This window comes from Zalophus californianus, chromosome 12 (genome assembly GCF_009762305.2).
Source record: "Zalophus californianus isolate mZalCal1 chromosome 12, mZalCal1.pri.v2, whole genome shotgun sequence".
NCBI lineage: Eukaryota > Metazoa > Chordata > Mammalia > Carnivora > Otariidae > Zalophus > Zalophus californianus.
This window is the reverse complement of record NC_045606.1, coordinates 48,614,532-48,640,847: the sequence shown is the minus strand read 5'-3', so window position 1 is coordinate 48,640,847 and position 26,316 is coordinate 48,614,532. Positions and strand designations below refer to the sequence as shown.

Sequence of the window (26,316 nt, the reverse complement as noted above, 5' to 3'; positions counted from 1 at the left end):
GTATCACTGTTCTTTTCCCTCAGTCGTATGTAGAAGTTACTTCACACTTTTCTAAATGCTTGGAAATGAGAATTTATTTTCCTTTATAAACTTTCCATATCTCATTCTGGAAGTGTGTTTCAATTTCAGTTTATCCTAAGAAATAAAAAGTTTTACTAAGATGTGTTTCGTTGTGTATGTGCGTGTTTTTGGTTATCCTGCCTAGGACTGACTCAGTGAGCCCATTCAGTCAGGAGGACTCAAGTCTAGCGATGATAATCCTGGCCCCAGATGCACTGCCCACCCACCCTTGCCCAGCATTTATTTTCTATAATAGTAGTACTATTTTATTTGTATTTTATTCAGAATTCATTAATTAAATTAGACATCAGTAAAACTAAATATTTAATTGTTTCAATTATAAACATTTAAATATAAATTAAGTAAAAGTTTAGGAACTTTAAATATATATCACTCTAATAGAAATTATTAGCAGGGTGCCTGGGTGGCTTCGTTGGTTAAGCGACTGCCTTCGGCTCAGGTCATGATCCTGGAGTCCCAGGATTGAGTCCCACATTGGGGTCCCTGCTCGGCAGGGAGTCTGCTTCTCCCTCTGACCCTCTTCCCTCTCGTGCTCTCTCATTCTCTCATATCTCTCATTCTCTCTCTCTCAAATAAATAAATAAAATCTTTAAAAAAAAAGAAAAATTATTAGCAGATCAGTTAAAATATCAAAATAATCTAAGCGCTATCTAAAATATAAAAAATGTAAAAATGATTAACCCTGAAATAAAGTAAAAGTAAAGTAATATTATGTTGTCCTTCTTACAAAGGTGTAATCTTAAGAGACCTCAACTCCTGTGATAGTGTCATTGTTATGGAGCTGGTATTTTTATGTACAAATATTGCCAACTGCTCAGAGGGATTTTCCTGACTATATTAGTGGAGAGATTGATGAGAAAATAGAGTAACAAGCTAATTCCATATTTCCCTCAACTCCTTTATCTTCAGCTCATTCTCTGTCGATTTTGATTTTTTGTAGGAGCTATATTATTTTTAATTTAATTTTATTTAGGTTCAATTAACTAACATATAGTGTATTATTAGTTTCAGAGGTAGAGTTCAGTGATTCATCAGTTGCATACAACACCCAGTGCTCATTACATCACGTGCCCTCCTTAATGCCCATCACCCAGTTACCCTACCGTCCACCCCCCCTTGTAGGAGCTATTTTAGAATATATACTTTTTTTATTAAATAGCATCACACATCTATTTATTGAAGCCGGACGTAGATTGTGTTTTAAGGAAACAGTGTAGTTTGTCTTCATCTCTGGTTCCTTCCTGCACCGTTGTAAATTCCCACACACAGTGACCTGTGTCAGTTTTGATGCCGTCATATTCATGTCCTGCTTGTAGTAGGGGATTTGCTTCATTGTTGTTGCCTTTCCCTTCATGAACGTTATGGAGGTAGAGATGATCTTTTGCTAAACAGAGCACTTCATATCTTTAATGAATGCTATTATTGTTTGGCTTCTCCTCAAGATACCTATATCAGAGCTTTCTGGTTAAAAAAAAAAAAAAGGAAAGGCAAAAAGGAAAAACAAAACAAAACAAAACCCTGGTGTTTCAGTACTTAAGAACAGCATTAAATACCAAAAATGAGATTGTGATCACTACTAAAATTTCCCTTCAAATCAGGGACGTGTTCTTCTATCATTTGTTTAGTTATTCTCCATCCATTTCTCTTTTCCTTTCAGGGAGTTCTACTATTTTTCACCTTTACATTTCCTGGATCTGCCCTTCAGCTCTCATCTCTTCCATAATGATTTCCACTTCCTCATTTTTCTCTGTTTTTAGATATTTCATCCACTTCGTCTTCTACATTACTATTTTAGTCCTCAGTTGTAAACTGGATTCCCTCTTTCAGTTTATCTGTTAATTTTATTTTAATTTTTCCTTTTTTTGTCTATTAATTTTAGAATTTTGAATCTTTCAGCAGTCCATGAAACTTTACATTTTGTAATTGATCTACTTAATTTAAGTATTCTTGTTTGGTGATTATGGTTATGGTTTGGTTGTGGTTGTGGTCCATGTTGTAAGTATACTTCCCACCAAAGAAGCCATCTGTTGGGGGCAGTGCATAAGTCTTCCATGGTGCTAGATCCCCTTGGGTACTTCACTCCTTATCTCCTAGGCAGCTGGGTCAAGCTGACAGGGGTTATGGAGCAGTGAGGAGAAGGGCCACAGTCTCTATACCTGTGGGTATAGAACTCCCAAGACCTGCCAGGCAAGCAGAACCCTTTGCCAGCCTCAGGTACCAGAGTCTACCCTACCCACGGTGCAGTCACTTTGTCAGCAGGATCGAGCAGATGCTCCCAGGACCATGCACAAGTGGACTGGGGCCACATGGGCCAGCCAGGGCAGACCACTCTCTGGGAGCCCCTATGCCTGGTCTCAGAACTCTCTGCTGCTGGTCCCTCTGCCTTCTGGATAGAGATCCCAAAAGAGCCTGCACCTGCCAATGTGCCCTGCCAGGTTCTGCCTGTTTGCCTAGAGCGGCCACTTCCCTGCCCCAGGGAGTTAGTGGCGAGGGAGCTGGGAAGGGGGAAGTGATAGAAACATGTGTTCAGGTCACCAACTTCTCCAGGGACAGTTTTGCTTTCCTAGAACAAGTTTTACCTCTGGAGATGTCTAAGACAAGTGGCATAGGGAGCTATAAGAAGCCGTAATGTGAATTCCGAGCTTATGCCAGCAAAAGCTTTTTCCCTAATTCATTTCACAAAGAGGCCAAGCTTTTCTCAAATTCAAGGGGAGGGGAGATTAGTGTAATAATAATAATAATTAGCTTTATATAGAATAAATTTATATTCTGTGTAAAGAAAGCCAGCTGTTGATTTAGGGAAGAATGACCATCATTTCTGTAGGGGTGGAAGAAGAGGCATTTAGATTTAATTAAGAACAAGCAATTTCTATCAAATATTTAAGGTCAGTTACAAATTGAACTCCCATTTTTTTGTAATCCACATAATCTTCATATGTACTGTAGATTCTGTGTCTTTCAAAGGGGATTATGTTTTGGACTTCACAAAGCATGCTTATAAATGTTCCTCAAAACATGGGCCCTCTCCTTGTCCCCTTCTACTCACTTCTCCTGAAAATTAAAGAAGTTGATTCATGTTTACTTCATAAGGACACAGCAACATAATTAATAAAAAATTGGAAAATGTCATATTTTGAATAATACAATAACAAATTTCCTGTTTTTCTATTAAAAGGTCAACATGATTGTGTGACTGTCATCAACAATTTCTTTCCTCGTGAGAGACTGGATTATTACACTAAACCCCAGGGGCTGGATAAAGAGCCAAAACTGCCTCCAAAGTTGGCGGGCCCACTGCACAAAATTATTACCACAACCAATCTTCATCCTGTCAAGGTAGTGTCGTGCTTATGGTCTTTGCTTTTTATTTAAATATTCCTTCAGAGTTTAAACTGCTCTTAATTATATAAGATCGTAGTTGTCTTGATTGGGTTCTGTGGATACAGAGCTTGAGATAGGGGGCTCTGTCGTTCAGTCGGCACAGTGAAGGACTGCTCTCGGTTTAAGCCTGAGAGAGAGTGAGAGACGCAGGCTAGACTAGGAGGAAGAGCTAGCAAAGAGATGGGTTCAGCTGAAGCCTGCCTTCCACCTCACCTCACTGGGAGCTCTGGACTGTCCGTGGCTCCAGGGAAGCAAGGGAGCCAGGCTTTTGGACCACTCAGTTGCCATTGGCTGAAGCCTGTCCCCAGAAGGTAAGGACAGGCTTCCAGGTAGTGCTCAGGAAGGTGGCTTCTGATAGATGAAGGCAGTTCCTTAGAGCGGGAGGCAGCTCTGAGCCCCTAGCAGCCAACACTCCAGAAGCTGGGACCAGGTACCTAGGCTGGTAAGGGGATTTGGGTGGGGAATCAGCAGCCTCTACTACAATATTTATCCTTCCAGGAAATGTTCTGAAATGTGATCACGAGCACATACTTTAATTCAAGTAGCTATTTGATGCCTTGAAGTGTTATAGTTCTTGCAGTATTAGTCAAATCACACAGATTTTCAAACTTTAAACCAACCCAGAAGTTCATTTGGCTTAACGGAGAAACTTCAGGAGCTATTCAGGAGCTTCTGAACTATTTTCATTGCTCTTTTCTTCATAGTTTACATATACCCTTTTTACCTGGTTTACAAAATGTTTTTTTTAATCTTTATCTTTTATAAATCAATCCAAGTGAGTATGATTTCCTTAATGAATCATTACAGAAAGCTCTGTGTATGCTACAGTGATGCTGTTCTTTTTGAAATTTCACTCATCTATATCTTCATTCATAATGTGTAGATTTGATAGTAATTCAGGACTGTTTGGTAAGCAAGGTGGTGAACTGGATCAAACACTGAGATTTTCCCTTAATACAAAATGTTATTATAAAGGCAGTAAAATTAAATTTCCCTTAAAGTCTATTATAGTGAGTCTGTGGAACATACCAAATACCATTAAAATAAGTGGACAGTTCTCATAAAGTAACTCTTTCGAGATTGGCACTCATTTGAAGATGTAAGTTCCAAATTATATGTATTGTTCTTACTTTACTGATGCTTGCCTTAGCATACAGACTCTGAAGCTCAAGAAACAAACAAACCAACAAAACATACCTGTCCTGTGGCTTTCCACCCAAATTACTTTTCTGGGCCAGCAAGAGAGATGACAAACTCTCAGAGCCTTTTCCAGAAGATAGACTAGTGGAGCCTGTTCTGTTTTTATTTTTCAAAACTCAAATATTGTCCTTCTCATTCTGAAAGAACCCCAGGAGGTAACACTTGTGATCCTAAGAGGGCAAGAAAGAAATTCAGCCGTGAACCATATGTTTGTATTTATGGTGGTGATTATATGGAACTTAGAATTTAACCTTTAAAAAATACTTAGCCTCGGGCGCCTGGGTGGCTCAGATGGTTAAGCGTCTGCCTTCGGCTCGGGTCATGGTCCCAGGGGCCTGGGATCGAGTCCCGCCTTGGGCTCCCTGCTCCTTGGGAGCCTGCTTCTCCCTCTGCCTCTCTCTCTCTCCCTCTCTTTCACGAATAAATAAATAAAATCTTTAAAAAAAAAATACTTAGCCTCTTCTGTATCAGTGGTGTTTTGTTTTTTGTTTTCCTTTCCCGGCATACATGGGCGAAGAGAGAACTTCCATATAGGAGCTCTCCCTGTCCATGGCACTCTTTCTCTTAGTGGTGGGGCAGGCTGGGGTGGGAAGACAGGATTTTTCCTAGGGATATAGTATTTCTCAATGTAGAGAATGTGTGTGGTTTTATAGGTCCTTGTTCTCCCTCTGTGCTGAGCATTATAGGATCTTCGGGTTTAGATAGATTTGAAGAAATTCCCTGTGTTTTTCTGATTTACTGTCTTTTATATCTATGTTTCTACACTTTGAGGTTGCACTAATCTCAATAATTGCGATAATTGAGTCTGTAGAGTAATTTTTGATGTTCACAAGGAACCTAGACTCCCAAGGTTAAATGTCCTAAGAATTAGTGTATCTCTAATTATCTTTAAGAGCACCTATTTGAGTAAATTAGAATAAGGGTGTATTTATACAGGCAATGGTAAAGGTATAGAAACCGAAGTAGCCTAAATTCTATTTTTTTTAGTACACTTGGTCTTATAAGAGATATTATTCTATGATTATAGTACCTTTCTTCAGACCAGACCTTGTTTTTTGTAGGTATAAATGATCTATTCACTTGAAAATCTTTCCCCCCTCCCCCCACACTTTGGATAAAAGTTGTGCAGTGCTTTTGTGGTGCCTTATTTTCATTGCTTTACCCCTTTCCAAGCCGGAGAGGGTCTTCCTGGGGTGTACTATAAAAAAGTAACAGCCATTCTATAGAGTCAAAGACCTTTTAAAAGCAGCACGGAAATCCTCCTCGATACACAATGCACCTTTTCACTACAGTGCACTTAACACATCTGCATTTGTGGCAAGGGTAAACAGCTCCTGTAGCATCAGGGATATTTGTTGTCAGCAGGGACTCGGGCAGTTGTGCTGATGCCCAGAATGCAGAGGTTTGAAAGGAGAAAAACCAAAATCACAGGAAAAATGACAACAGAATTGAGCAGTCTCTAAGTGGTCAGGAAACAGACGTACACAAGTGATCCTGTCTTTGATTATTAACTTTCTTAAGCCCAGAATTGTTGGTTTGGTAATTTTTTCTTAGAGGGTATTTAAAAAATAAAAAGAATTCAAAATGCCACTATATAAACATATTCTAACATTCTTCGGGAGATGAGCTGTATCAGGCTTTTCTGCGTAATGGAATGTATTTATTCCTCTTCGATAATAATGAGATTTTCTTTATAATGGATGACTTATAATGCTGCAGAAATTAGAGGAAGGAAGCTAGTTCAAATATTATTCTTTTGTGCGTATCTAGGAAATGTTTCATTAAGCTTGTAGTAGAGCTGTGGTTACATATCATTTTTCTTTGGGCATAGTGGTGTATACTCTGAAGTAAGTAAAGCCTAATGTCTTAACAAAGAAAAAAAAACCATTAGTCTGGGTTCTGAGATTTTTTAAAGTTTTTACTTGTAAGTTTAAGATCCTGTGCTTTGATTATAAATGCTTTACACAAAAATATTGAACAGTTTCAAATGATTACAGTTGACAGTAGAAATATAAACATGTAATTAATGAGACTTCTCTGCCAAAAGTTAATTTTTGATACATGTTATTGTAGGGAAAGTCGTCGGCAAATTTACCAACAAAGCTTCTCATTATACATTTCACAAGAACACTTAATCTTTGTTAAATTTCCAGGTAGGAGGCTAGGCATGGGATTCACAGAAGTTAACAAATGATCTTCCTTCCTGTTGGAAGAAAAGGATCTAATTCATGAAATCTGCTGTCTGTGATTCCCTGACATTTACATTCCCCAGGATAGGTGTTTCACCATAGCACATAGGTTAACAAACACTGACTTTCTGCCCTGTGCATACAGTTGTGCCCTGTTACACATGTGTTTACATTACTGTTATGTCACCATGGATGTTTACAGTTGCCCTGTTCAGACCTACTTCAGGTAGGTAATTTTACCCAATAACAAAGCCAATAAAAAAAAGTACTCCTTATGACACTGATTTTGTGCTTAAATCTGTGCCTATATGAGAAGTGTGGGACTCATAATGCATCAGATTTGATAACTGTCGAATATTCCTCCTTGAAGCCTTTTAATTTGCTTTCCTCTTTGACCTTTTCTCATTACCATAGATGATTAGAAGCATATCATAAAAATTTCCACAGAGAAATGTAGTTAATTGGAAAGTAATACACCTTTTATTTTTAGACATCTTTCTGTAAAAATCTCATTTTCTTATAATTAATAAGAATTAATGAGAATTATAGTACTCCTAGCCATGAAATTCTTGTAATGTTAGCCAGAAGTAGTGATTGCTTGGTGATTTGATTCTGTATATAAAGGATACGTAAATATGCCATGTTTATCTTTAGTGAAAGTGCTTTTTTTTTTTTTACGATTTTATTTATTTATTTGACAGAGAGAGAGAGTACAAGCAGGGGGAGCAGCAGTGGGAGAGGGAGAAGCAGGCTCCCCACTGAGCAGGGAGCCCAACGTGGGGCTCAATCCCAGGACCCTGGGATTATGACCTGAGCCGAAGGCAGATGCTTAACCTACTGAGCCATCCAAGCACCCCAGTAAAAGTGCTTTTAACAGAGAATCTAAAACCATGACTCTGGGTAGCATACTGACACCCTGGTTTTGCTTGATGGCAGATCATGGGATAACTTAGATATACAGAGTTCAGGAGACTTCACGATGCCGAGGTCCTTCTATATTAGTTTTATAACTTTGATCATTGGCAATTTGCATTCTAATTTGAATTAACATAGTAAACATATGACCCTGAGAAAGAATTTATTTGGTAATCTGTTGACATCAACCAAAACTAAGTATCTAATATGTACATGGAAAAGTGTCTCATGGAATTTCTAAGCTCACTGGAATTTCTTCTAGATCGTGATGCTTGTAAATGAGAATCCTCTGCTGGCAGAAGAAGCAGCTCTGAATAAATGCTACAAGGTGATGGATTTGATCTGTGAGAAATGTATGAAGCAAAGAGACATGAATGAAGTATTGGCTATGAAAATGCATTACATCAGCTGTATCTTTCAGAAATGCATTAACTTCTTAAAAGGTGGAGAGAATAAACTGGACACTCTGGTCAAAAGGTACCGTTTCTACCATGTCATGTGCAAAATATACTCAAATGGATAATGTTTTATTATGTGAAGCCTCCTCGTAGATTAAAAAATAAAGCATTTTAGCAGTACTTGTTATTGTTGGGCTCACATTTAGTCTGCAAGAAACAAGAGCAGTGTTATGTTTAGGTTGAGTGATTATCCAGTTCTCTACTTTTTACAACGATGCTTTTGTCATCCCCAGTTTACAGGTGAGGGATCTGAAGTTTGGAGAAGTTTAGGTAGCATGTGTAAGATGTAGAAAGTAGCCCAAGTCCGACTTTGAGGACCGGTATGCCATGCCTTAGGTTGTTGCTCTGAGTTCATCATGGCACTCCGCCTGTCTCCAGTACTGAACCTGGGAGAGCTGCGTGTTATCCCTGTCCTCCGACCATCAGGGGTCAAATTCCCGCATAGGTTTACTGAGAAAAGTGAACTGTATCAGAAGGGTGTAACTTAATGAGAGTTTTCACTCTTTGTACAAATAACTGGCATGGTAATAAGTAACTAGCTGCCCCGATAATGGCGGTTAGTGTGTTTTATGGGAGGGGTCCCTTTTATGAATACATCCCAGGGCCCGTAAACCTGATAAGGGCTAGCCTAACCTGCAGGTAGAACAGCAGTTTGAATTAAGTCTATCATCATGATTGGAAGAGACAGTGAAAATCTCAGGTAGCATAGAAACTACTAAAAGTTCATGGGTTCACCTGGGAGGAAATGCTTAGATACTCAACTCCAGTTACTTTTTAAAAAAATATCTTTCAGCTTGTTAAAAGGCCGAGCTTCAGATGGCTTTCCGGTATATCAAGAAAAGATCATAAGAGAAAGTATCAGAAAATTTCCTTACTGTGAAGCCACACTCCTCCAGCAGCTGGTGCGAAGCATTGCTCCTGTTGAAATTGTAAGGCCCCTCATAACTAAGTTAACTCTACCAGTAAGACCTAATTACCGTATTTTGTACAATTAGAGGCAAGTTCTCTTTAGCATTAATTTATTAATAATTTATTTATGTAGTAGAGAAATAATTATTTGTTATTTTAGACAGTTTTCAGGAACAGACATAGTGATAGGTATGCCTGTTAACCCTGTTTTTGTTCAACCATTTCCCCTCTCTTGGTCCCCTTCTTTCATTTTTATATAGCTCATGGTTTAATAAATAGTATTCCCCTATGTCGGAATGTAGATGGTTACATGGAAAATTACATTTTAAAGACCTCTGTGAAACCTGTAAAGGTGGGTAATACAGATACACACATGTACACTTGCAGCTCGTGAAAAACCAGTACAAAGTCCCTCACTAGATGGAAGTAGGAATTGATTGTCTAGGTTGATGGTTTCTGGTTGTGGGGATGTGAAGGGATGAGTCATGGGGAGGCTCAATGTATGTCCTGATAAAGAGTCTCAAAGTATATCCCAGCTGCTCATATTCCACCTTAATGCCTCTGATTATAAATGTTCCATACTTACCAAAATTCCGTTTATACTTCCCAGCTATAGGAAGCAGATTTCAACTTTATTCTCTGTTCTTTAAATTATTTATTGCCCTTTTATCATATATTTACTTAAGTAGTATTTCATAAGATACTCCCTGACTTCCCTGTTTTGAACGCATTTCTGTTCACCGTATCGACACCAGTCATGCTTTTCTACATTTCAGTCAAATCCTTTATCGGCCTTTGTCTGTTGGGTAAGAAGCTGATCCGGACACCAGTCCCATCCATGGCTTCCTCCCCGCCCTCCGGCAATGTTGGTTCTTCTCTGCCTTCTCTAGGCTGTCCCATCCATCTCGGGGTAGCAAATGAGGAGAGGTGGGTTCTTGGTGCTCCTCCATACATTAAGACTCATCTGTTCAGAGCCACGCAGTAAGAAAGACCTGAAGAGACAAGATGATTTCATGAAGTTCATGCATTGATTTATCCCAGAGAGTTCTCCATGATTTCATGTAGAGATTTTTTACCCTTCCTTTTTAATACACTTGACTCTTTGGTATTTGAGCTTTTGGAAGATTAAAGTTAGCAAATTATGAGGGTGGTCTATCAATTATGAATGTGTTTTGGTACACATATCAAACTCCAACTAACCGTGAGTTAAATCAATAGGGTTTATTCATTCCCATATACTCAGAAGCGTAGAGGTAGGCAGACCAGATCTGTCACAGTGGCTCAAAAATGGATTCCCATTTTTTTCCACCCAATATTTTTTAGCCATAGAGATTATCATACACGTGCTTATGACCTCAGGGCTGCAATGCATCGGATGCTCTTCCTCCCAGCTCACATTTTTACCCCAGGCAGGCAAGTAAAGGAAGAGGGTTTATAGCTGGCCAACACAAGCTCTCCCAGAAACGTACTGCCTGTGCGGTGTGAACCCTCTTAGCTTCACAGGTTGTCTGGGGAAATGAGCAGTTTCGGCTGGTCTAGACCTTGCTACTCTGAATGAAGTTGCGCTTCTCTTAGTGCAGAAGTTGGGGAAATGGACATCAGAGAAGCAACAAGCACTGCCAGCTGTGGGCTGTTTCCAACACTAACAAGTGGTAGCTGACATTCCACCTTCAAAGGGGAAAACAGCAAAACGAAAAATAGCCCAGAGTACTTACAAAAAAGTCAAAGCAGACCAGTGTGGGGTTGAACAATTCATCATAGCCCTGTATCATAGAATAATTGTCGTTTGAGATGATGCAGTGTAATTGTTAGTGTTTATCCTAGTGATCTGAGTCATGGAGAAAAGGTTTATCAATAGAGAGAAGAGAGGATATAATGCATCTTCGAAAACTTTTCTTTCTTTAAAAATTGTTCTTTAAGAGTTATATGTTCTCTCTGGAAAACTGTATTTATCTGGAGTGCCTGTGGCTGTGAATGTCCCAGGAAGCCGCCGTTTACTTCCTGATGGGTTTTGTTAAACTCACAAGTTTACAAGCCGCTGGAGCAGTACTCACTATTTCCTGTTGCAGGGTAATTCTCAGGGTTGGCTGCCATGAGGAGGATCATCCATGGCACTTAATGATAGTGCTGATGCCTGGGCCCTCCTGCAGAGGTTCGGGTTCCCTCCGGCTTCTCCCTGTCACAGAGCTCCGCAGGAAGTGTGAGGCATGGCTGCCTTTAAGTGTTGCATCTGCATTGTAACAGAATATACTCTTACAGATGTTTTGCTTTATCACTTGCCAGCGTATAATGTGACTTCTGGAAGACTAGCTAAATGTCTCTGATTTTACAGACTATGTTGAGTAAAGCATCCTGTTTGTCTTTAAGTTGATTATCTTTCCATGGGAGGAGCTCTGGTGCCTAAGCAAATTCTTATTTAACAAAGTAGGTGACAAGATTTTGTATGACAAGAAAGAGCTCTTGCCACCTGGCAGTGACAAGAAAGATTCCATGTCCTTCTTCAGCTGTGCCATTGATTCTTTTCTGAAGCCATTGTTGACGCTAACAGCCATGCTCCTAGATAAAGTCTGTGTCACTGCCAGCCTTCAGGACTTTGGCTCTTGTGTGCCTGCTTCTGGACAACATTGTTCATGGAGTGTCATCTCTGTAGTCTTTCCACGGTGATTTTAAAGTGTGTTTTCCTCTCCTTCATACCTACTCTAGGGTTCTGATCCCACTGCATTCTCTGTACTTACCCAAGCCATCACGGGTCAGGTGGGTTTTGTGGATGTGGAATTTTGCACTACCTGTGGAGAAAAGGGAGCAAGTAAAAGATGTTCCGTCTGCAAGATGGTAAGAATGAAGTTCTTTGAAGTTCATCAATCTGGTTTAGATTTCATATCCAACTTGATAATTGACTTTTGATATTCTCTAAGTATAATGGTTGACATTAGTTTTCTAATACATCCTAATATAAATTCTAATTCTGTGCATCTAATACTTAAAAGTAATTTTGAAAGAGCAGTATGGGATAGATGTAGTTCCGTGTAGTTCTGTGCCCTATCTTCTGTCAAACTTCCAGGCTGACCCAGCTTCTGTGTAGACCACCTCCAAGAAAGAAAGAATATGAGTGAATGAATGAGAGAAAGATTATCCATTAGGGATTGAGGCTGGTGCAGATATGAGAGCCTAGAACAGGGCAGTTCATAAATATGCCATCTTAGATCTTCTGATGGTGACTTGAACTACAAACTCACTTGAACTACAAACTCTTCATCTCTTCCTTGTAAACTCCAACTCCCTTGTTACTGCCACCAATCTTTATGCTCTTCCGGCCCCACTTCTGCCAGCATGATCTTTGTAAAGGGCATATGTTCTCCTCACAGATATTACCCACAAGCATTCATCTGTACATTCACATTACCCTATAAGTTATATTAATTAATTTATTTAATTATATTAATCTCCTGTTGTTTTCAAGGTTGGAATTCTTCAGCATATTAATAATACCCATCACATTTTGCTTTAACCTACTTCTCCAGCTTCATCTCCTTTAATTACTTACTTCTTTGAACCTCAGTTTCTTTGTATGTGAAATGGGGTTAGCACTGTGAGAATTCATTGAGACCATCTACATGGGTTAACTGTTGCTCCATGTAAAACACTTAAAACGACAATCATTTGCTAATTTCCCATGTTGGCAGTTGGCTGGGGTTAGCCAGGGCACTTTTTCTCCGTGTGTCTCTTAATCCTCCTTGGACCAGCAGGCCAGGCTGAGCTGTTCTAGTAACAGTGGCGGAGGTAAAAGGGGACAAGTAGAAACACAGGAGGTCCTAGAAGTCTAGTCTTGAAATTGTCGTGCTCTCAAATTCCTTTGGCCCAAACAAGTCACACAGCCAAACTTAAGGTGAATTCTCCTTCCCTTCGGTGAAAAGAACTTTGAAATCTCATGAGAAAGTGTACACATGAAGGGAAAAATAAAGAATCGGGACCAATGAAACAATCTACAATATGTGTCCTCTGTATATACGGGCTTAGCACAGTGCTTGGCATATACTCTTGCAAAAAACCTAAGCTCCATTTACAGAAACTCCTTGCTGTCCTTGAACACATAATTCACTTCCCTTCTTGCATTTTTGTACGAGATGATCTCTCTGCTTGGAATGCTTCTTTCCCATTTCTCTGTCGACTGACTCCCTTTATAAAGAGTGAGTCACTGTTTCCTCTCTGCCCCTGTTGCTGTTACAACCTGTACTAGGATGTGAATCATGTTGTTGGGTATCAGCCTCCCTCCATGCTGCTCCAACCAGCTCTTTCTCAACCCTAGTTTCCTCCGAGACAGCTATGTCTTCCTTGTCATTGTACAATCCTGGCACATAGGGGGTTCTTCATAAATCATTTGTTAGAGTCTTTGGTATACCACTTATTATATATCCATTGTTATAATGCATAAGCTAAAAATTACAAATATAAATTAGTGCCCAATCACTGTTTTAAAAGAAAGCACAGGGGTGCCTGGGTGGCGCAGTTGGTTGGCATCTGACTCTTGGTTTCGGCTCAGGTCATGATCTCAGGATCATGGAATCAAGCTCTGTGTTGGGCTCCACACTCAGTGTGGAGTCTGCTTGGGATTCTCTCTTCCTCTGCCCACCCCCATTCCCGATCTCGCTTGCTCACTCTCTCTCAAAACAAATAAACCTTAAAAATAAAAATAAAGGAAAGCATAGGAAACAACATTTTTTACAGCATGGTTCTTGGTGTAATGTCCTGGTTGGAATATCACGCAATCACAGCTCTTGAAATGAAGTAAACTTACAATTGTTTTCAGGTTATATATTGTGATCAAATCTGCCAGAAAACACACTGGTTTGCACATAAGAAAATCTGTAAGGATCTAAAGGACGTTTATGAAAAACAACAATCAGAAGCTGCCAAAGAAAAGAGTGAAGAGGAAAACAGTATGTATATAAAAAGCGAGCTCATACTGCTTCTCATTGGGAATAGAATTGATATTATTAATGATATTAACACAGGCACCAAGGAACTGAGTCTTCTCTGGGGACCAAGGAAACTTGGAGTTGACCAATATAAGAATCACATTTAAATATGTCCCTCTTTGGGGTTGTTGGGATAATGTATAGAATAGGGTTAGCCTAGAAGTTGCTGGAAAACAGAGAGGTATGGAATTCTAAGGAATATGGTTTATTCCGTATTCTACCTCCTGACTCACGAGAATGCCCCGCAACAGTGGGACTCGAAATGAATGTTCACTTACAGTCGACTGACAAGGGATGTTAAGGTCTTTGACTAAGGAAATAATTAAATTTCCCCTAATGGCTACTCAAAGATTTTAAGGTTGGGAGCCTTTAGTTTTTTTAATTAAAGTCCAAAGCTGTGGGTGAAATTACAGAGTAAATTTATAAATTACAGATTAGATTGCAGCTCAGATGTACAGATAAGTTTTCTCCAAGTATCTGGGCATTGAATTCCACATTACTTTTCCTCTCCCTCCCTCGTGAGGTGTATGACTCATTTTCATCAGAAACAGTGAGTTGCTTCAGCAGTGAGTCACAGACTATAGTGGAAACCACCTCCACGCCTGCGCCCCATCCTGGAGAATATATCGTACGTTCTGCGGAGCGCATCTGTTGTGGAGAAGTTGCCCAGTTGACTGATACAAAGCACTTCCACCTCTACCCCTCAGCAGACCGCATTGCCTTCACCACCTGCGTGAGAAACACTAGGAGTAAGATTGAACGAGTTGTACAAAATTTAATTCGTATAAATAAATTTATAAGAGAATCGTCAGGCTTTCTGACTGCCATGCGTCTCCTGTTTTCTGGGCCAAACTTCTGTAGCCTGTGTGTGGAGGACAGAGGCTGACCTCCGGTACTGTTACCAAGTGAGTAAGATGGTCCGGAGATTGGGAATTCCCGGTTGGTAAGCGTCAGCAGGTGCCGCACACTCTTCTAAATGTCACAGGCACCTTTATTCTCCACCGGTGCAGGTGAGGCTTTATTAACCACCCCCCCCCCCCAACACACACACACTTTACAGGTGAGGAAAGCACCCTGCGTGGGCAGTTACCTACCCAAAGGCCTCAAGCTCTTTCACGGCAGAGCCGTCTTGGAAGGCAGCTCCCAGACGAGCATGTCCATCTCAAGGCCTGGCTGCCGGGCCAGAGGCCTGAGTGCAGACCCTGGTTCTGCTGCTCTGCTGGCCGCGAAGCTCTGAGGAAGTTGCCAAACCCTTCTCTTCTCCATTTCCGCACTTGTAAAAATCATGATAATAATGATAATTATTTAGGGATCATTTACCTCATGTGGCTGTGGTGAGGATTCAATAATTTCATATTCGGAAAGCATCCAGAAGAGAGACTGACACGTGGTAGGAACAACAAAATGACCTTTTTTTTCCCCTCCTTTTTTCTTTTTATCAGATGGCGGACTTGATGTCAGTTCTAACTGTGTTCGTGCAGAGCAGCTCGAGGCTGAAGCGGGGGTCTCCCAAGAGAGTTGTCAGCCGAAGGAGTCTGTGGAAGGGGAGAAAGACTGTCCTCAGAGTGGAGGCGGGTTGGAAGGCTTTCGGGATGCTCCTTCAGGTCGGCAGGAATCTGAGGAGTGAAAGGCAGCGTAGGTGCTGGTGTGGACGGTTTGTGCCCTGGCAGGTAGCTGGAGAGCTCACGTGACTGTGTCCTCATGCCTTGTGACCCCTGCATGGCACCATGGCAGGATTCCATGTCTCCTAGAATAGAGGCCTTCAAGCAAAGCTCTGTCTACCATGCCCTGAGTTCCCAGTGATTTCTGTACTGTAGTCAGACAGATAGTCTAAGGGAGAAATTTGTATTTCAAAGTATCGCAGAAACATTTTTAATTCCCTTTCTGAGGCCAGCTTCCCAGCAGTTGTTCTCAAAGCAAAAGAGATCCCCTTCAAGAAGAAATACAGTCTCTGGGGAACAGAGGGGCAAGCAGAACAGGTGTAGGAGAGATATTTTCAGGAAAGAAGAATTTTCTAGCCACTGACATGGGTAGTTAAACGGATCATAGCTTATATGTGAATAAGATGCATATAAATAGCATTTAGAATAGCGAAGTCCTACTTACTTAGATGCAGTGAAATGAAGAAAAGTTGTATGTTACAGGCTCTGTCACAGTTCAGCTCATTGTAGTTTTTATATAGAAATGATCCTGAGCAGTCTGAACTTCATATAGTTCCTGCGGTGACATTTTATCTACAGTGTTTGTAACGTTCATAAGTGTCAGAACTAAGGCATAGCCATGATTATCTCAGCATGTGCATTAAAAAGGCTGTTTCATGAAATCTCTGATTCAATAATGGCTAAACATAGTGTGTCCCCAGTTATAAAACCAATTCATGTGCCATATTCCACTTGAAAGGCTTTTTTCTTCCTGTAAGCTTTTCATGGGGCTCTTCTTGCCCAGAAACTGATTTATAACTGTCACTTTTAGAATGTGCTCACACCCGTTTTTAGCATAGGCAGTACGGAGGCCGAGCTAGGGCCTGATTGCCGAAGACAGCGCTGTATTTCAGAGTTTCTTGTGATGATTGTAAAATAAATCATGCCTACTGATATAACCACCTCCACATCTTGTTTCCTGGCTTATTGCTGTTGAGGGATGGCCAATATTAGAGAAATATTGGAGAACTTACATTTTAGGAAATTCAGCAAATACTTGAGAACAAAGTTAGAAGTATTTTCATGTGTAAAATTGCAAATCAAAATGACGACCCACCTCACTTCGCTGATCATATTCTTCTGTCTTGCTGGTTCTCCTGTTGGTTACACTCAGTGACTTTTCTGCACCTTTGCACGCCCTCTGGCATGCTATTGCATGAAGACTTCCTGTGAGTGAATTCAGTGTGAAGGGTTAGCTGGGTAGGCATTCAGCAGGCGATTGCACCTAAACTTGTCACTCATGACAAGCCTCTCTTCACCGGTCAAGGTACCTCATCTACACACTGAGAAACATTCCTCTTTGACGAATAAAATCATCCTGCTAGGCTGCCCTCTCTCACCAGTGTTTTCATGTGCGTTATCTGGTTTTTAATTGTTGTTTTGTGTTTTTTTTTGTATTCACGTTACTGCCATTTTGTGTTATCATTATGATGCCTGTTTTCGGATACCATAGAGGTTATGAAAAAGCAGGAGGAAATAGGAAAGCTGAGACATGTGGCAATGGAGAGGAATTTCTTCCCTTTGTTGAAGTGAATGCTGACAGGAATCAGAATCTAATACCACTATAACTGCCAGGGTATGAAGAGGACTTCAGGTATAAGCCATGTCAACCTTACAGTTTTCCACCCTTGTATTTCAGGGAAGAGATGGTCTGAAAATGGAGTTTAAGAGACAATGGGGTTGGTTCTGATTATAATCCCTTCCTTCGTCATACATAATCTCAAATAGGTGTTTCCATTATTATACCATCAAAATAGGTGGTCATCCCATTCATTCTGGTTTTAGCCATGTTGAATTATTTTCAATTATTGAATTATTTTCAATATGCTGTCAAGAAACTTTTCTTGGGGTGCCTGGGTGGCTCAGTCGGGTAACCATCTGCCTTAGGCTCAGGTCATGATCCCAGGGTTCTGGGATTGAGCCCCATGTCAGGCACCTTGCTCAAGGGGGAGCCTGCTTCTCCCTCTCCCTTTGCCCCTCCCCCCTGCTCGTGCTCTCTCTCTCTCAAATAAATAAAATCCTTAAAAAAAGAATCTGAACACTCCTGCTTCTGGGAAGCAGAATAGACATACTTTTCTCTATTCCTTCTGCTAAGTAAAACTAAAATCCCTGGACATATATCAAACAAACATAAGAAGATTCTCTGTAAGATGGAGAAAGAAGGCAGACTGGCTGAGGATCTCAGGATCCAGGCAATGACATTTCGTTTGTTCTCTGAGGGTTGGTTTTTTTGTTGTTTTTGTTTTGTTTTGCCTCATGTATCCCAGTCACGATGCCGAAGAAACTGACAGCATGGAAACACCAACATTACAGATCAAAATAAATCCCAACAGAGGTCTGCCAGCCTCCTGGCCTGCCCTGCAGATTTTAGACTCAAGAGTGCAACATCAACTCATTCTTAAATTTCTAGTCTGCCTTGGCCTGCCCTACAAATTTTGTATTTGCCAGCCCCCAATTCCTTAAAATAAATCACTCTCTCAAGTCACTCTCCTTCTATGCATATGCCCTATTAGATCAGTTTCTCTGGAGAACCCTGACTAATACACCAGGTGTCACCAGGTGTCTTACTTTGGGCTGCTATGTAACAAATTACCATAGACTACCATGGCTTAAATAATAAACATGTATTTCTCATAATTCTGGAGGCTAGATGAGATCATAGCCAAGTGTTTGGTGAAGACCCTCTTCCTGTCTACAGAGGGCTGTCTTCTTGCTCTGTCCTCACATGGTGGAAAAAAGGTAGCCAGCTCTCTGGCCTCTTAAAAAGACACTAATCCCCTTCGTGAGGGCTCTACTCTCATGACCTAACTAGGTCCCAAAGTCCCCACCTCCAGATACCATCATGTTGAGGGTTAGATTAAAATATACCGATTTTTTGGGTGGGGACACAAACCTTCCGTCTATGATATCAGGCATAGTTCCTAAAGGGCACAACTGCTCTAGGGATAAGAATCACAGTATTAGCTGACATCTGTCAGGTGCTAACTTTGAGAAAGCCGCTCTAACACTTTACATCCGTTATCTAACTTTAATCTTTGAAATTTTATGAATTATGATTACCATTTTAAATAAGAGGAAATGAAAGCTTAGAGAACTTAGCTAGCTCGTCCAAGTAACAACTAGTAAGTGAAGAGATAAGCTAAGTCTGATGCCAGAGCCCCAGCTTTTAGCTGCTACCCTGTATAGATCTATAAAATAGTATTTTTGGTTTCCTGGTCATGAGAGCTCCTGATAGATACTGAAATCGACTTTCACTCGAAACAGCTTGAACGATTCTCTGTTGCTTAAAGAATTTAAAACACCCTCTCAATTGTGTGTTGCATTTTGGTAGAGTTTAGGTTACTTAAGTAAGGATCCCTGTCTTCTATTTTGTGTTTCTCCCCAAATGGTATTTATTACAGTATTTTCAAAATCACAGCCATTCAGTAGCCCTTCATTACTGAATATTAAATACTGAGGAGTGCATTTTAAAGCAAATCTTTTTCTTCATACAAAGGAGACCTATTTCCATTAGTTCTTTAAAAAGGAGAGTAATTAAAATTCGCTAGCTATATTTTTGGAATTGGAATACTTTTTCATCCTTTTCAGTGATTGTGGGATTAAAAATAGAATATCAGGCTACACATTCTTCTACCATTCTTTTAGTTGTTAACCTGGGGATTATAATATCCAATTTACTGCAATCTAATTCAAAATTAATATTGCTTATGCAACTTACAGGCCAGCTTAAATCTGATCCCAAATGCACCTTTTCCATCATGAAATAGCTTACTGCTCTGCCTACCCAACATTATTGCCTCATGGGGCTGATAGGACTCAGCTCATGGTGAGTAACGTCGGTCAAAGTTACTTGATGTTTGTTGGTCAGGCTCTTAGTACTGGGGTGGATGAAGTAGCATGCCTGAAGCTGCTCTTTGAACAATGATCAGTTCTCTGCTGAAGGTAATATGGCCTTATTCAAGAACCTTTTGAGACTGTACCGTGACTTTTTTAGACTTTGCAAGACTCCACAAAGCCTCCTTACCTACCACAAATACTTCTACCACCATGGATTATACTGAGTTATCCTAATAGTTATCTATTGCTGTGTAAGAAATTACCCCAAAAGGTATCGGCGTGAAGCATCAATAAGCATTATCTCATATAATTTCTGTAGGCCAGAAATATAGGAGCAGCTTAACTGGGTGATTCTGGCTTGGGGTTTCTCAGGAGGATGTGGAGCAGCTTTTGGCCAGAAGTTCAGTCATCTGAAGGTTTGATGAGATCTGGAGGATCTGCTGGCAAGGACAGCTCCCTCAGATGGTTGTGGCAACAGGCCTGAGTCCCTCATTGGCTTTTTGGAAAGTAGCCTCAGTTCCTCCCGCTGAGCCTCTCCAGAGGAGTGCCTAAATGTCCTCACAACATGGTAGCTGGCTTCTTGCAGAATAAGCGATCCAGAAGAGAGAATAAGAGAACATGCCGATCCTTTCTGTGACCAAATCTTGGAAGCCACACACTATCACTTTTGTCTTGAGGCACTCATCCACATTGATGCCCAAATCTCTGCCTGTTCTTTACCTCCATCAGGGATCATACCTGAATTTTCAGACCCTGGCTTTGTATAGAATTGGAAGTGCCCACAGGTGAAAGGAGGTTAGAGATTCTCAGGGACAGTTCACTGTTCCCTCTAGGGCTTCCGTCCCTTGTCTGATTTCAGCCCCACTTGTCCAGTGTGTCTCTATCCTGTCTGTGTTACACTGTGGTGGTGGTCTAAGCAGGAGGAGATGTCACTCTGCTTTTTGTAAGCTTTTGATCTAGCTCTTTAGCCCAGCCGGGGAAAACCAGCAAGGCATTTTGTCTCTCAGCACCAGGCAACTGCTAAAAGCTTTTCTGGTTTCTCTTTCCCCTGAGCTTCTGTCTTCCGGCGAGGCCACGCTCACATCATTAACCCATACCCGTAACTGGCAAATGCCTTCAAAGGCGACATGGAAAGACAAGAGGCTGGATAAATGTGGTATCATCATACAATGGAATGCCGTGCAGCAAGGAGAATGATAGAGCTACCGCTTCTAGCAACAACATGAGTGAATTTTATAATATTGAGTAAGAGAAGCCAGGCACAAAATAATTCAACTTCTCTGAGTCCACTTATATGCCTTTCAAACACAGACACGATTAATTTATGGTTCAGAATTCATAACAGTGATTCCTCTTCAAGGGTGGCTACTAATAGGGAATAGGACTGGTAACAGGAATGAAGAGGCCGTTCACGTGCTGGTAATAGTCTCTCTCCCAATCCAAGACTGCTGTTACATGAACATGTTCATTTTTGGAAAATTGGTTGAGCTGAACCCTTAATGATTTGTGTACATTCCTCTAAACACGTTTTACTTTAACAAAAACATAAAATGTGTAGGGATTATATTATTGGTGTTTCTGCTTACGTTTACGTGGTTCAAATAATATAAGAAATATATAACATGCTTAATCACAGAGAAGTTTAATAAACAACAGAAATTCACTAGGATTTCTAGAAATACTAGGGTTTATCTTAGTGTAATTGTGAGCATTTGAGCAGGTTCTCTGTCTTTCTCATCAAGGTATTTTTCCTCTCGTGTTGGAACTGTGTCCCAGTTCAGGGAGGTAATACCCATAGCAGATCTCTTCACGGACCTTACCAACACAGCATCTTCTGGGTCGTCGAACACAGTTCTGCAAAAATGGCAATTACGTCAGAAAAAATAATCCATTAAGCCACAGTGAAATTTTCATTCAAACAAATGCCATATTTTTCTATGCTATTTTTTTTACAGAAATGACATCCCCTTTATTTCAAATGAATTTTTTTTTAATTTTTTTATTGTCATGTTAATCACCATACACTACACCATTAGTTATTGATGTAGTGTTCCATGATTCATTGTTTATGCATAACACTCCAAGCAGAACGTGGCCTCTTTAATACCCATCACCAGGCTAACCCATCCCCCCAACCCCCTCCCCTCTAGAACCCTCAGTTTGTTTTTCAGAGTCCCATCGTCTCTCATGGTTTGTCTCCCCCTCCGACTTCCCCCCCTTCATTCTTCCCCTCCTGCTATCTTTTTTTTTTTTTTTTAACATATGTTGCATTATTTGTTTCAGAGGTACAGATCTGTGATTCAGCAGTCTTGCACAGTTCACAACGCTAACCATAGCACATACCCTCCCCAATGTCTATCACCCAGCCACCCCATCCCTCCCAACCCACCCCCACTCCCGCAACCCTCAGTTTGTTTCCTGAAATTAAGAATTCCTCATATCACTGAGGTCATATGATACATGTCTTTCTCTGATTGACTTATTTCACTCAGCATAACACCCTCCAGTTCCATCCACGTCGTTGCAAATGGCAAGATCTCATTCCTTTTGATGGTTGCATAATATTCCATCGTGTATATATATACCACATCTTCTTTATCCATCTGTCGAGGGACATCTTGGCTCTTTCCACAGTTTGGCTATTGTGGACATTGCTTCTATAAACATCAAGGTGCACGTACCCTTTCGGATCCCTACATTTGTATCTTTGGGGTAAATACCCAGTATTGCAATTGCTGGGTCGTATGGTAGCTCTATTTTCAACTTTTTGAGGAATCTCCATACTGTTTTCCAGAGTGGCTGCACCAGCTTAGCATTCCCAACAACAGTGTAGAAGGATTCCCCTTTCTCCGCATCCCCGCCAACATCTGTCGTTTCCTGACTTGTTAATTTTAGCCATTCTGACTGGTGTGAGGTGGTATCTCATTGAGGTTTTGATTTGGATTTCTCTGACGCTGAGCGATGTTGAGCACTTTTTCATGTGTCTGTTGGCCATTTGGATGTCTTTGGAAAAATGTCTGTTCATGTCTTCTGCCCATTTCTTGATTGGATTATATGTTCTTTGGGTGTTGAGTTTGATAAGTTCTTTATAGATTTTTCAGGAGAATAGGTATTAATTCTTCTTTAAATGTCTGATAGAATTCCCCTGGGAAGCCATCTGACCTTGGGCTTTTGTTTGTTGGGAGATTTTTGATGACTGCTTCAATTTCCTTAGTGGTTATAGGTCTGTTCAGGTTTTCTCTTTCTTCCTGGTTCAGTTTTGGTAGTTGATACATCTCTAGGAATGCATCCATTTCTTCCAGATTATCTAATTTGCTGGCATATAGTTGCTCATAATATGTTCTTAGAATTGTTTGTATTTCTTTGCTGTTGGTTGTGATCTCTCCTCTTTCATTCATGATTTTGTTGATTTGGATCATGTTTTTCTTTTTGATAAGTCTGTCCAGGGGTTTATCAATCTTGTTAATTCTTTCTAAGAACCAGCTCCTAGTTTCGTTGATCTGTTCTACTGTTCTTTTGGTTTCTAGTTCATTGATTTCTGCTCTGATCTTTATTATTTCTCTTCTCCTGCTGGGTTTAGGCTTTATTTGCTGTTTTTTTCTCTAGCTCCTTTAGGTGTAGGGTTAGGTTGTGTATTTGAGACCTCTCTTGTTTCTTGAGAAAGGCTTGTATTGCTATATACTTTCCTCTCAGGACTGCCTTTGCTGTATCGCAAAGATTTTGAACAGTTGTGGCTTCATTTTCATTGGTTTCCATGAATTTTTTTAATTCTTCTTTAATTTCCTGGTTGACCCATTCATTCTTTCATAGGATGCTCTTTAGCCTCCATGTATTTGAGTTCTTTCTGACTTTCCTGTTGTGATTGAGTTCTAGTTTCAAAGCATTGTGGTCTGAAAATATGCAGGGAATAATCCCAGTCTTTTGGTACCAGTTGAGACCTGATTTGTGACCTAGGATGTGATCTATTCTGGAGAATGTTCCATGGGCACTAGAGAAGAATGTGTATTCCATTGCTTTGGGATGGAGTGTTCTGAATATGTCTGTGAAGGCCATTTGGTCCAGTGTGTCATTTAAAGTCTTTATTTCCTTGTTGATCTTTGGCTTAGATGACCTGTCCATTTCAGTCAGGGGGGTGTTAAAGTCCCGCACTATTATTGTATTGTTGTCAATGTGTTTCTTTGCTTTTGTTATTAATTGCCATATATAATTGGCTGCTCCCATGTTCGGGGCATAGATATTTACAATTGTTAGATCTTCTTGTTGGCTAGATCCTTTAAGTAGGATATAGTGTCCTTCCTCATCTCTTATTACAGTCTTTGGTTTAAAATCTAATTTGTCTGATATAAGGATTGCCACCCCAGCTTTCTTTTACCATTATCATGGTAAATGGTTTTCCACCCCCTCACTTTCAAGCTGGGGGTGTCTTGGGGCCTAAAATGAGTCTCTTGCAGACAGCATATCGATGGGTCTTGTTTTTTAATCCAATCTGATAGCCTGTGTCTTTTGATTGGGGCATTTAGCCCATTTACATTCAGGGTAAATTTTGAAAGATATGAATTTAGTGCCATTGTATTGCCTGTAAGGTGACTGTTACTGTATGTTGTCTTTGTTCGTTTCTGATCTATGCTGCTTTTAGGCTCTCTTTGCTTAGAGGACCCCTTTCAATATTTCTTGTAGGGCTGGTTTCGTTTTTGCAAATTCCTTTAGTTTTTCTTTGTCCCAGAAGATTTTTATCTCTCCCTCTATTTTCAATGACAGCCTAGCTGGATATAGTATTCTTGGCTGCATATTTTTCTCGTTTAGTGCTCTGAGGATATCATGCCAGTCCTTTCTGGCCTGCCAGGTCTCTGTGGATAGGTGTGTGGCCAATCTAATGTTTCTACCATTATAGGTTACATATCTCTTCTCCCGAGCTGCTTTCAGGATTGTCTCTTTGTCTCTGAGACTCGCAAGTTTTACTATTAGATATCAGAGTGTTGACCTATTTTTATTGATTTTGAGAGGGGTTCTCTGTGCCTCCTGGATTTTGATGCCTGTTTCCTTCCCCAAATTAGGGACGTTCTCTGTTATAATTTGCTCCAATATACCTTCTGCCCCTCTCTCTCTTTCTTCTTCTTCTGGGATCCTAATTATTCTAATGTTGTTTCGTCTTATGGTATTGCTTATCTCTTGAATTCTGCCCTTGTGATCCAGTCGTTGTTTATCTCTCTTTTTCTCAGCTTCTTTATTCTCCATCATTTGGTCTTCTCTATCACTAATTCTCTCTTCTGCCTCATTTATCCTAGCAGTTAGTGCCCCCATTTTTGATTGCACCTCATTAATAGCCTTTTTGATTTTGACTTGGTTAGATTTTAGTTTTTTTATTTCTCCAGAAAAGGTTTCTCTAATAACTTCCATGCTTTTTTCAAGCCCAGCTAGTACCTTTAAAAAAATGATTCTGAACTCTAGGTCCGACATCATACTAATGTCCATATTGAGTAGGTCCCTGGCAGTCGGTACTACCTCTTGTTCTTTTTGTTGAGGTGATTTTTTCCATCTTGTCATTTTGCCCAGAGGAGAATAGATGAATGAGAGAACAAAATGCTAACAGGGTAACAACGTCCCCAGAAAATATACTCTAAACAAATCAGAAAAGACCTGAAACCAGGCGAAAAGAAAGGGAAAGAAAGAAAAAAGCAAGAGAAAAAAAAAAGAAAAAGATAAAAACAAAACCAGAATATGATCAAATATGATCAGGCTGGTGCATAGATCAGTGCCATGCACTAGATTTTGGGTGTATTTTGGTCTGTTAGGAGAAAGTGCCTCCCAAAATTTTAAAGAAAGAAAAATTTATATATGTATAAAAATAAGGGTTGAATCGATGAAGGGATGGAATATGACTGTAAAGATGAAAATTATAAAAAATTTTATAAATGGAATTGGTAAGAAGTTGTTTGAAAAAAGAAAGAAGAGGATTAAAAAAAAAGAAAGAAAAAAAGGCGGGGAGAGAATGTGATCAGGCAGGAGACTAGAACAAAGCCATACACTAGAGATTTAGGGTATATTTTGATCTCTTAGAAGAAACTGTATCTCAAAATTTTAAACAGAGAACAACTTATATATATATATGCCAAAAATAAGGGTAACTACTATGAAGGGATAGACTATGACTCTAAAAATGAAAAATAAAAACGTTTTTTAAAAAAGGGATTGATAAGATGTTGGTTGAAAAAGGGAAAAAGAAAAATTTAAAAAAAAAGTGAAAAAAATTAACTTTGAAAAGACTAAAGAATCATGGTTAAAAAGCCATGGATTCTATGTGCAGTATTCCCCTAGTGGTGGAGTTCTCCCTTCTCATTGATCGGTAAACTTGCTCTTGGTGGGCTGTTCGTGCTGATCTTCTGGGGGAGGGGCCTGTTGCCGTGGTTCCCAAACGTCTTTGCCGGAGGCGGAATTGCCCCGCCCTTGTTGGTCCGGGCTAAGCAAGCTGCTCCGGTTTGCTCTCAGGAGCTTTTGTTCCCTGCAAGCTTTCCGTGCTCCTCTAGAGGATAAGAATGAAAATGGCGGCCTCCCAATCTCTGCCCCGGAGGAGCCGAGAACTCGGGGACCCGCTCCTCAGTGCGTCCCCAGAGAAAAGCAGTCAGTCACTCCCGTCTCCCCGGTCTCCGGCCGCACTCCGTGCTCACCCGGC

General features: G+C 40.3%; 2 protein-coding genes across 13 annotated transcripts in view; one reads left to right on the top strand and one right to left on the bottom strand.

The window, feature by feature from the left end:
- The window catches only part of ANKMY2 (ankyrin repeat and MYND domain containing 2), a 37,371-nt gene extending 20,636 nt beyond the window's left edge, over positions 1-16,735 (top strand). For 2 of the 5 annotated variants that reach the window (XM_027574216.2, XM_027574218.2), the window contains 7 exons: positions 3,257-3,417; positions 8,029-8,243; positions 9,018-9,153; positions 11,837-11,965; positions 13,941-14,070; positions 14,655-14,858; positions 15,552-16,735. In XM_027574216.2, the coding sequence (XP_027430017.1) occupies positions 3,257-3,417; positions 8,029-8,243; positions 9,018-9,153; positions 11,837-11,965; positions 13,941-14,070; positions 14,655-14,858; positions 15,552-15,736 (1,160 nt within the window). In that variant the 3' untranslated portion in view covers positions 15,737-16,735. Of the gene's footprint in view, positions 1-3,256; positions 3,418-8,028; positions 8,244-9,017; positions 9,154-11,836; positions 11,966-13,940; positions 14,071-14,632; positions 14,859-14,970; positions 15,521-15,551 lie in introns of those variants that run through there. The other 3 variants (XM_027574217.2, XM_027574219.2, XM_027574220.2) reach the window with 3 other exon arrangements.
- Positions 9,165-26,316, bottom strand: part of LRRC72 (leucine rich repeat containing 72) — a 56,748-nt gene continuing 39,596 nt past the window's right edge. For 6 of the 8 annotated variants that reach the window (XM_027574221.1, XM_027574225.1, XM_027574223.1 and 3 more), the window contains one exon: positions 21,277-21,500. In XM_027574221.1, coding sequence (XP_027430022.1) covers positions 21,335-21,500 — 166 coding nt within the window. In that variant the 3' untranslated portion in view covers positions 21,277-21,334. Of the gene's footprint in view, positions 10,126-21,276; positions 21,501-26,316 lie in introns of those variants that run through there. The other 2 variants (XM_027574227.2, XM_027574226.1) reach the window with 2 other exon arrangements.